The 11144-nt window shown below is 36.3% G+C and overlaps 1 protein-coding gene across 1 annotated transcript in view; it reads left to right on the top strand.

Moving 5' to 3' along the window:
- The window catches only part of XRN1 (5'-3' exoribonuclease 1), a 143322-nt gene that overhangs the window by 125345 nt on the left and 6833 nt on the right, over nucleotides 1–11144 (top strand). Inside the window, exons 38-39 of the mRNA XM_008067302.1 lie at nucleotides 3429–3542; nucleotides 3636–3738. Of these exons, the coding sequence (XP_008065493.1) occupies nucleotides 3429–3542; nucleotides 3636–3738 (217 nt within the window). The remainder of the gene's footprint in view (nucleotides 1–3428; nucleotides 3543–3635; nucleotides 3739–11144) is intronic.

The raw sequence follows: 11144 nt of genomic DNA on the forward strand, positions 1-11144 counted from the left end.
TTTGATTTATTGTAGAGATGAGGTCTCGCCAAGTTGCTCAGGCAATCCACTCACCTCAACTTCCCAAAGGCGCGGGATTACAGGCTGAGCCACCGAGCCCGGCTTACAATAAATTTTTTAAAAATCAGCCAGGCGTGGTAGTGCATGCCTGTAATTCCGGCTACTTGGAAGACTGAGGCTGAAGGATCGCCGGAACCCAGCAGGTCGAGGCTGCAGTGGCCAGGAGTGGCCACTGCACTCCAGTCTGGGCAACAGAGTGAGACTCCAACTCAAAAAAAAAAAAAGTAGAGAGAAGTCCCAAATAAATGAAATCAGAGATGAAAAAGGAGTCATTACAACATTTGCCACAGAAACTCAAAGTATCATTAGAGACTATTATGAGTAACTATATGCCAATAATATGGAAAACAGGAGAAATGGATAAAACCTGCCAAGATTGAACTATGATGAAATACAGCAGTTGAATAGACCAGTAGCAGTATCAAGATAGAAGCAATAATAAAGCTTCCCATTAAAGAAAAGCCTGGGACCTGATGCTGTCTTCTACCAAACATTTAAAGAAAAATTAATATCAGTTCTACTCAAACTATTTCAAAAGGTTGAAGAGGAAAGAACACTTGCAAACTCATTCTATAAGACTAGTGCTACCCTAATACCAAAACCAGAGAAAGATACAACAAAAAATGAACTCTACAGGTTGATTTCTCTGCTGAACAAATAAGCAAAGATCCTCAACAAAATATTAGCAAATCAAATTCAACATCAAATTAGAAAGATCATTCATCATGATCAATTGGGATTCCTCCCAGGATGTTTCAACATATGCAAGTCAATAAACATGATGCATCATATCAATAGACTGAAGGAAAAAAGCCATATGATCATTTTAGGAGGTGCCAAAAAGCATTCAGTAAAATTCAACATCCCTTTATGATAAAAACTCTCAAACTGGGTATGGAACCTCAACATGATAAACGCCATGTCCAACAAACCCACAACAAGTATTATACTGAATGGGGAAAAACTGAAAGCCTGTCTTCTAATATCTGGAACAAGACAACAATACCCACATTGTCCATTTTTATTCAACATATACTGGAATTCCAAGCCAAAGCAATTAGACAAGAGAAAAAAATAAAGAGCATCGAAATTGGAAAGGAAGAAGGCAAGTTATTTTTGTTTACAGATGTAAAAACAGACAAATAGATTAATGAAACAAAATATAGAGCCCTGAAACAAATCAATGCATTTATATTCAACTCACTTTCAATAAAGGAACCAAGAACATACATTAGGAAAAGGATAGTCTGAGACCTGAAACAATGAAACTGCTAGAAGAAAACACTGGAGAAGCACTCCAATACATTTGGGCAAAGATTTCTTGAGTAAGACCTCAAAAGTACAGGCAACCAAAGCATAAAAAGTATAGGCAACCAAAGCATAAAATGGGATAGATAAAGCCAAAAGAGCTTCTGCAAAGCAAACAGTCAACAAAGTGAAAAGACAATCCACAGAATGGGAGAAAATATTGGCAAACTACTCCAACAAAAGCTTGGTAACCAGCATCTATAAGGAGCTCAAGCAACTCAATAGGGAAAAAAAAAAAAACCTGGTTGTAAAATGGGCAAGAGCTCTGAACAAACATTTCTCAAAAAAAAAAAAAAAAGGCCAACAGGTATATTAAAAAATGCTTAAAATGCACTAATCATCAGAGAAATGCAAATCAAAACTACAATGACATATCTCATTAAAATGGCTTTTATGAAAAAGACAGGCAGTAACAACTGGCAAGGATGTGGAGAAAGGGGAATACACTGTTGGTGGGAATGTATATTAGTACACCTGTTATAGAAAACAGTATGGAGGTTCCTCAAAACACTAAAAATAGGTCTACCTTATGATCTAGCAATCCCATTGCTGGGTATATATCCAAAAGCAAGGAAATCAGTATACCAAAAAGAAACCTGTACTCCCATGTTTATTGCATTACTATTCACAATATCCAGGATGTAGAATCAACCTTAGTATAGATGATTAGATAAAGAAAATATGACATATATGCACAATGGAATATTATACAACCATAAAAAGAATGAAATCCTGCCATTTTCAGCAACATAGATGTTGCTAAGGATTGGAAGAAAGGAGAAGTGTGTAGTTATTTAATGAGTATAGAGTTTCAGTTTTATAAGATGGAAAAAACCAGATGCTGTGGCTAATGCCTATAATCACAGCACGTTAGGAGGCTGAGGCAGGAGGATTTCATGAGCCCAGGAGTTCGAGACCAGCCTAGGCAACATAGTGAGACTTCATCTCTACAGAAAATCAAGAAATTAGCTGGGTGTGGTGGTACACACCTATAGTCCCAGCTTCTCAGGAGGCTTTGGCAGGAGGATCACCGGAGCCCAGGAGGTTGAGGCTGGAGTGAGCCATGATCATGTCACTGCATTCCAGCCTAGGCGACAGAGTGAGACTCAGACTCAAAAAAAAAATAAAAAAGTTATGAGCCAGGCACAGTGATATACGCCTGTCGTCCCAGGTCTTCTGTTGACAGGATCACTTGAGCTCAGGAGTTCAAGTCTAGCCTGAGCAATGTGAGACTGCATTTCTAAAACTATAAATAATAAAAAGAAAAGAGTTATGAAAACGGATGGTGGTGATAGATGCGTAACATCATGAATGTCTTTAATACTGTTGAACTGTACACTTAAAAATGGTTAAGATGGTACATTTTATGTATATTTTACTACAACAAAAAGATTTTGGAATAAAAATTGAAAACAAGATTAAATTAGTAATATGTAAAAGTGGCTACCTTTGTAAAAATTGAATTTCTTTAAAAATCTTTTTTATAAAACAATTTAAAGTATAATATAAAGAGTTAAAATTAAAGAAGGAATATAAAATAAGTCAGAACCTCTGAGTCTTTTAGATTTTGACAATTATATTTGCAAGATATATGCTAATTAAAGCTTGGGTCAGCAAATTTTCTTTGTAAAAGGTCAGTAAATACTTAGATCTTTGGGCCATATGACGTCTATCACAGCTTCTCAGATCTACAGTTGCAGTCTGAAAGTAGCCGTAAGAATGAATTGTGGCTATGTTCCAGTAAAACTTTTTTTACAAAAAACTTTATTGTTTGTCAGCCCTATGTATAAAGAAAAAAGTTTTGCTGTCTCATTTGCAATAGGATGTTGACCCTTCAACCATCTTAGAGAGCATTTTATTTTGTAAACATTGAAAGAAAAGGCAACAATTCTAATTTTTTGTGTGGCACCCAAAACTTAAACTGAAAGCCCTTTTTTGAATTCTTGAATTCTCTTTTTTCATAATGTCAGATAAAATTATTCTTATTTAGACTAAGCTTTGGGGAGGAGATCAACTTCCTAGACAGATGATTTTATAGACATATATTTTCTCTTTTTTAGACAATGACTGTTTGCCAAGTAAAATTATCTAATGGCTTACTGGTACATGGACCACAGTGCCACTCTGAAAATGAAGCCAAGGAGAAAGCTGCACTTTTTGCTTTACAACAGTTGGTAAGAACTGTCATGACTTCTCTATTAAATTTTAATGAGTCTCTATAGAAAGTTTTTGTTGCATTGTCTTATAACTTTTAAATACTTTCACAGGGCTCCTTAGGAGTGAATTTCCCTTTGCCACCACCAATATTTCCAAATTATTCTCCTGCTGTACCACCCGGAACTATTCCTCCAGTTTTTACCCAACCTACTGGTAAGATACTTTGCTTTACTAAGTATTTGTCACAGAGTTGGTATTTTTACTAAGTTCTTTTAAGTTCTATGAGAGATCATCCAATATTAAAGAAAATTTGTAAAATGAAAGAGCCCAAAATTCAAAAGGACCTGTAAACAAAGATAATACAGGAAATAAAGCTGTAATTAGTATCTATAGTGAAATAAAACAGTATTGCAACCAAAAAGTGGGAATAAGATTCTCTGAAAAAAGAATAATTGAAGAACATGTAAAATTGTTACATCAAAATTTTAAAATTAGCAGATAAAGCAGCCAGGTACAGTGCCTTATAGCTGTAATCCCAGGTACGAACACTGAGGTGGTAAAATTGCTTAAAGCCAGGAGTTTGAGACTGGCCTAGTCAACATAATGAGACCTTATCTTTACAGAATAAACATTTTTTAAATTAGCCAGGCATGGTAGTACATGTCTCTTATTCCAGCTACTCGGGAGGCTGAGGCAGGAAGATTACTTAGAACCCAGTAGTTCAAGGCCACAGTGAGCTATGATTGTGCCACTGCACTTCAACCTGGATAACAGAATAAGACCCTGGCTCAATAGATAGGTAGGTAGGTAGATAGACAGACAGACAGACCCTGTCTCGATAGGTAGGTAGGTAGGTAGGTAGGAAGGAAGGTAGATAGATAAGTAGATGGGTAAATAGAGTGAGCCCTAGCAGAGCAAAGGAAGAAGGAACAGAGATTGAGAGATTGAGTGCACAGATCTAGCACCTATCTTGTAGGAGTTCCAGAAAAAGAAATTAGAGCTAATGGAAAGGAATAAGAAAGCTTCTTAGAACTAAAGGATATGCATCTGTAAACTAAAAGAGCCACCAAATGTTGAGCATAATGAGTAAAGAGACACAGATTATCTTGAAATTCAGAATACTAGTAATAAAGAGATAGTCCTAAGATGTTCAGAAAAGGGGGAAAATACAGTACATATAAAAGATCAAGAATCAGAATGGTATTGCACTACTCAACTGTGCCTAGAACGTAGAAGACTTTGACTTCCTCAAAATTCTGAGGCAGAATGAGTTTTCTCCTAGATATCTCTATATAGCCAAACTACGAACCTGATGCAAAGGTAAAATAAAGATATTTCCAGACATGAAAACACATTTCTTATATACCCTTTCTTAAGAAGCTATGGAATTCTTCAGCAAAACAAAGCAGTAGTCAAAAAAAGACCATGAAACCAAAATGAAAGGTTGAAGATCTAGTATAGTTACGCAATGAATGGGAATCCCAGAATGCCAGCTGCTCAGCACGTCTAGAAAGTGACTAGAGAAACAGAGGAGAATCTTGCACTAAAATAGGTTATCTAATAGACAAGTGACATTTGGAAAAAACATTCAGGATAGGTACATAGAAGACTAAGAAACTTTTAAAAGATAATTACTAACTGGCCAGGTCCAGTGGCTCATGCTTGCAATCCTAGCACTTTGGGAGGCCGAGGAGGACAGATTGCTTGAGCCCAGCCTGGGTAACATAGCAAAATCTTGTCTCTACAAAAAAAAATAATAATAATAAAAAAAAATAACCAGGTGTGGTGGCACACAGCTGTAGTCCAAGCTGTTTATAAAGCTAAAGTGGAAGGATCACCTGAGCCCAAGAGACTGAGGCTGCCATGAGATCATCATAATCATGACTCCAGCCTGGGCAAAAGAGAAAGACCCTAACTCAAAAAAAAAAAAAAAGATAATCACTAACTTACATAAAAATAAAAAGCTTTGCAAGAAAGGAAACATGATCAGAGTACATACTTGTCTGTGCAGTGACAATATTTTCATAGTCATATGCTGTAATATATTTAAATAAATGTTGTGATATACTTAGAATGGGAAGACAGAACAAGTAGTGTAGGGTAATGTAAAAGAACTGAATTTTGATCTGTCATAATAGTAAGTCAGTAGATCTAAAAATGCCTAGAACTGATAAATCACTAACTAGTAGCATAAGCAAATTATCAAACAGTGTGGAAATAAACATCTAAAACAGTTAGACCTGGAGTGGAACAGGTGGCTCTGTTTTATATTGAAAACCTTTTTTATTTATTTATTTTTTTAAAAATTTTTATATCTTAAAAATGTGGGATACAATTCAGAGTTAGGAATACAAATGTTCATTATGCAGGTACCCTTGTTGATGAGGTATGGCCCCCCCAGGCAGTTTCCCACTACTGCCAATCCCACCCCCACCCCCTGTCAGTTTCCCACACTACTGTCAATCCCTTTTTTATAGTATTAAGATAATTGTTCAGGGTACGTTTATGAGTGAGAACATATGGTACTCTGTTCTTTGTTTCTGTGATAGATCATTGAGTATAATAGACTCTAAACCCATCAAAGTTGCTGTGAAGTCCATATGTTTGTCCCTCTTTATGGTTGTATAATATTCCATTGTGTATATGTACCACATTTTTTTTTATCCAGTCCAGTTTTGATGGACAGCATGGTTGGTTCCATGTTTTTGCTATTGTGAATAGTGCTGCAATAAACATGAGTATGCAGGTATCTTTTTGGTAGAATGATTTGAGTTCCTCCAGGTATATTCCCAATAGGGGAATTGCTGGGTCATAATGGAAGATCAATTTCTAGTTCTTTCAGAAAACCTTTTTTAGTACAATGTGTATGTAGTACTTTTATATTTTTAAAAAATGTAATTTGGATAAGCTCTTAAGTTACTAAGTACCAGAAGTGGCATTCAGAATCTAAGTCTGTCTGTTTCCAAAGCCAATGCTTTTGTTTCTGTACCACACTGACATTCCTTTGACTGTATAAACGTTTTAGTTGAAATTTTTGACATACTGGATCTGATATTTTCATATAGCTCATTGTAAATATCATCACTTGTAAAACCTAATTTGACTGCTTCTTCACTTTCCAAATGAATATAATAATTATATATCAATTAATTTTAAGTATGTAAGTACGTTAAGTACATTATATATCAATTAATTTTCAGTATGGGTAGGGTAGCTAAAGGTTCGCCCACAAACTTGTCTAAAAAGGAATATGTCTTGGCTGCGTGCTCACACCTGTAATCCCAGCACATTGGGAGGCAAGAGGATTATCTGAACCCAGGGATTCGAGACCAGTCTGGGCAACTTGGTGAGACCTCATCTCTACAATAAATCAAGAAAATTAACCAGACATGGTGGCTCACACCTGTAGTTCCAGCTACTTGGAAGGTTGAGACAGAAGGATCACCTAAACCCAGCAGTTCGAGGCTGCAGTGGCTATGAACATGCCACTGCACTCCAGCCTGGCAACAGAGTGAGACTCCAACTGAAAAACAACAACAAAAAGTAAAAAGGAATGTCTTATGAAAATATATTATCTGAAAAGAATGATTATTTTCCCCCATTTATTATTGATACTTTACACCTTGATATTTTTACCTTTTTTGTGTTGCTTCGTTTAGTCATACTTACTAAGAATTTTTAAAGTTATAAGTGGAATGTAGATATCTTATAAGATATCTTATAAGGTATTCTCTAAATGTTCCAATTAGAATATGTGAAAACATAAAAGTCAAGACATTTGAATGCTGCTCAGGAGAGAACAACTTAAGTATCAGATTAACATTTTAAAGTTATTTTATAAACTTCTATTTTATGGTATAAAATTTTTTCTATTTTATGGGCTGGGTATAGTGGCTCACACCTGTAAATCCCAGCACTTTGGGAGGCCAAGGCCAGAGGATTGCTTGAAGCCAGTTCAAGACCAACTTGAGCAACATAGCAACAACACCTTGTCTCTACTAAAAATTTAAAAATTAGCCAGGTGTAGTGGTACACGCCTGTAGTCCCAGCTACTTGGAAGGCTGAGGCAGAAGATCAAGACTGCAGTGAGCTTTGATCATGCCACTGCACTCCATCCTGGGTGATGAGTAAGACCCCAACTCAAAAAATATATATATATTTTATGATATAAAAAGTCCTAGTGACAGAAAATGTTATTTTTATAACAGTGATTTATTGGGAGAATTATGGAGTTGACCTATGTATAAGATTAGTATAGCATCTCTTAAATAGATCTTAGCATTATGATTTCCACCAAAGTTGCTTCTAGGTAATATCAAGATTTAATTTTCTAAGTGGTTTTTTTTTTATAGGAATGTGGGGTACAAGTGAGGGCTAATTGCATAAGTAGGCTACATGCAGGTGAGGTTTGGGCTTCTAACTGAACTTCATATCCCTAGGAATGACCCAAGTACCTTTTGTGTTGTCACATGTCCCCCACCCTCCTTCCTCCCTCCCTCTCTCCTTCCCCTAGCAGTGGCCAGTGCCTGCCAGTCCCTCCCTTGTGCTAATGTGACTAATGCTCAAGGCCCACTATGAGTGAGAGCATGTAGTAGTTCTTTGTTTCTGTGACAGTTCACTTAGTATGATGGTCTCCAGCTCCATCCAACTTGCTGTGAAGTCCATGATTTTATTCTTCTTTGTGGCTGCATAATACTCCATCATATATATATATATATTCACCACATTTTCTTTATCCAGTCTACTTTGGATGAGCAGTAGGGTTGGTTCCATGTTTTTGCTGTTGTGAATAGCATGGCAATAAACATACGTGTGCAGGTGTCTTTTTTGTAGAATGATTTATGTTCCTCCAGGTATATTCCCAGGAGAGGGAATGCTGGATCATATCCAATGTCAATTAATTTTTAGTTCTTTTAGGAATCGCCACACTGCTTTCCATAGAGGTTGAACAAGCTTATATCCCTACCAACAGTATAGAATCATCCCCTTTTCTCCCTACCTGCACCAGCATCTATTATTTTTTGACTTATTAATGATAGTCATCCTTTTCAGAATTAGGTGGTATCTCATTGTAGTTTTGATTTACATTTATCTGATGATTAGTGAGACTGAGCTTTTTTCCATCTGTCTGTTGGCTGTTTGTCGTCTTTTGAGAAGTGTTTGTTCATATCCTTTGCCCACTTTTTAATGGGATTGTTTTTTTCTTTCACCTCATTTGAGTTACTTATAGATCCCAGATGTTAGGCCTTTGTCAGATGCATAATTTGCAAACATTTTTTTCCCATTCCATGGATTGTCTCTTTACTTTCTTTATAGTTTATTTTGCTGTGCAAAAACTTTTCAGTTTGATAAGCCCCACTTGTCTATCTTAGCTTTTATGGCACTTGCTATTTGGGACTTGGTCAAGAATTTGTTGCCTACTCTGATATACATAAGAGTGTTTCCTACATTTTCTTCTAGGATTCTTACAGCTTGAGGTTTTATGTTTAGGTATTTGATCCATTTATAGTTGATTTTCGTATATGGCAATAGGTAGGGGTCCAGTTTCATTTTCTGTATATGGTCAGTCAGTTTTCCCAGCACCATTTGGCAGATGTGGTCTCCTTTCCCCAGTGATTGTTATTGGTGACTTTGTCAAAGGTGAATTGGTTGAGAGACTGTGTTTTTGCTTCTGGAATCTGTGTTCTATTTTGTTTGTCTATGTGCCTATTCCTGTACCAATACCAGACCATTTTGGTTACTCTTGCCTTGTAATAAAGTTTAAAGTCTCAAAATGTGATACTTCCCACTTTGTTCCTTTTGCTGAGGATTGCTTTAGCTATTCATGCTTTTTTCTGTTTCCATATGAATTTCTGTATTGTTGTCTCTAGGTCTGAAAAAAAATGATTTTGATAATTTGTTGGGTCCTTCATTGAATCTGTAGATTGCTGTGAGTACGTGGACGTCTTGATAATATCTATTCTTCTGATCCATGAGCATGGAATGTTTTTCCATTTGTTTGTGTCATCCTTGATTTCTTTGATTCTTATTGTAAAGGTCTTTCACTTCTCTGGTTAGATGGATGGCAAGGTATGAAGGTATTTCATTTTTTTGCATCTATTGTGAATGGGGTTGTGCTTTTTATTTGGTTCTATGTTTGTTGCTGATGTATGTAGAAATGCAACTGTCTTTTGCATGTTGATTTTGTAACTTGAGACTTTACCAAAGTTGTTTATCAGTTTGAAGAGGCTTTTGACAGACTCCTTAGGGTTTTAAAGGTATAGAATCATATCATCTATAAAGAGGGATAGCTTAATTTCCCTTTTTTTATTTGGACACCCTTGATTTCCTTCTCTTCCCTGATTGCTGTGCTTAGGAGTTCCAGCACTTTGTTGAATGGGAGGGGTGAGAGTGGGCATTCTTGTCTTCTTCCCATTCTTAGGGGGAATGCTTCCACCTTCTGCCCATGTTGGCTGTGGGTTTATCATAGATAGCTCTTAATGTTTCAAGGAATGTTCCTTCTACGCCTGAATGCTGAAAGGTTTTTATCAAGAATGGATGCTGGATTGTCAAGTGCTTTTTTTGCATATAATGATATAGTAATGTGGATCTCGGTTTTAACCTGCTGAATTACACTTGTGGTCTTGCAATTGTTGAACCAGCCCTGTATCCCAAGAATGAAGCCTACCTGGTCATGGTAGATGATCCTTGAGATGTATTGCTGGATCCAATTTGCTAGAATCTTGTTTAGAATTTTTGTGTCTATGTTCATCAAGGAGATTGGGCTGTAATTCTTTTTTCTTATTGGGTCTTTGCCAGATTTGGGTAATAGTATGATGTTAGCTTTATAAAATGAGCTGGGAAGAATTCCATCTTTCTCGATTGCCTGAAATACTTTCAGTAAGATTGGTATCAGCTTCTTCTTGTATGTCTTTTAGAATTCAGCTGGGAAGCCATGTACATGGCTTGGGGTTTTTTTTTCTTTTCATTTTTCTTCTTCTTCTTGTTCTTCTTTTTTGATGAGGAGATTTCTTATGACTGAGTCAATTTTCTGGATTATGTTGGTCTTCTTAGAGTTTCGGTTTCTTGTTTCAACTTTAGAAGGTCATGTGATGTCAGAAAGTCTTCCATTTCCTTTAGTTTTGTAATTTATTTGCATATAGGTGTTCATAGTAATCTCTGATAATCTCTTGAATTTTTTCAGGATCAATTGTGACTTTCCCTTTTGCATTTCTAGTTGTGTTTATTTGGACTTTATCTTTTTTTTCTACGTCAATTTGGCCAGGGGTCTGTTGATCTTTTTTATTCTTTCAAAGAACCAGCTTTTTGTCTTGTTGATCCTTTCTGTAAAATTTTTGTCTTTTCTATATTCTGCAATTGTGATTTTTATCTTGGTTATCCGAATTCTTCTGCTGCAGTTAGGAGGATTTAGATGATCTTGCCTTTCCAGCTCCCTTAAGTGTAATTTTAGGCTGTTTACTTGTGATCTTTCTGTTTTCTTGATTGTGTGTGCAATATTGTAAATTTTCCTCTTAATACTGTTTTCATCACATCCAGAGATTCTGATAAGATATGTCTTAGCCGGGCTGGGTGGCTCAGCCTATAATCCTGTGCTTTGGGAGGCTGAGGTGAGTGGATTG

The sequence above is a fragment of the Carlito syrichta genome, unplaced genomic scaffold (genome assembly GCF_000164805.1).
Source record: "Carlito syrichta isolate Samal-C Ts95f unplaced genomic scaffold, Tarsius_syrichta-2.0.1 Scaffold309473, whole genome shotgun sequence".
Lineage (NCBI taxonomy): Eukaryota > Metazoa > Chordata > Mammalia > Primates > Tarsiidae > Carlito > Carlito syrichta.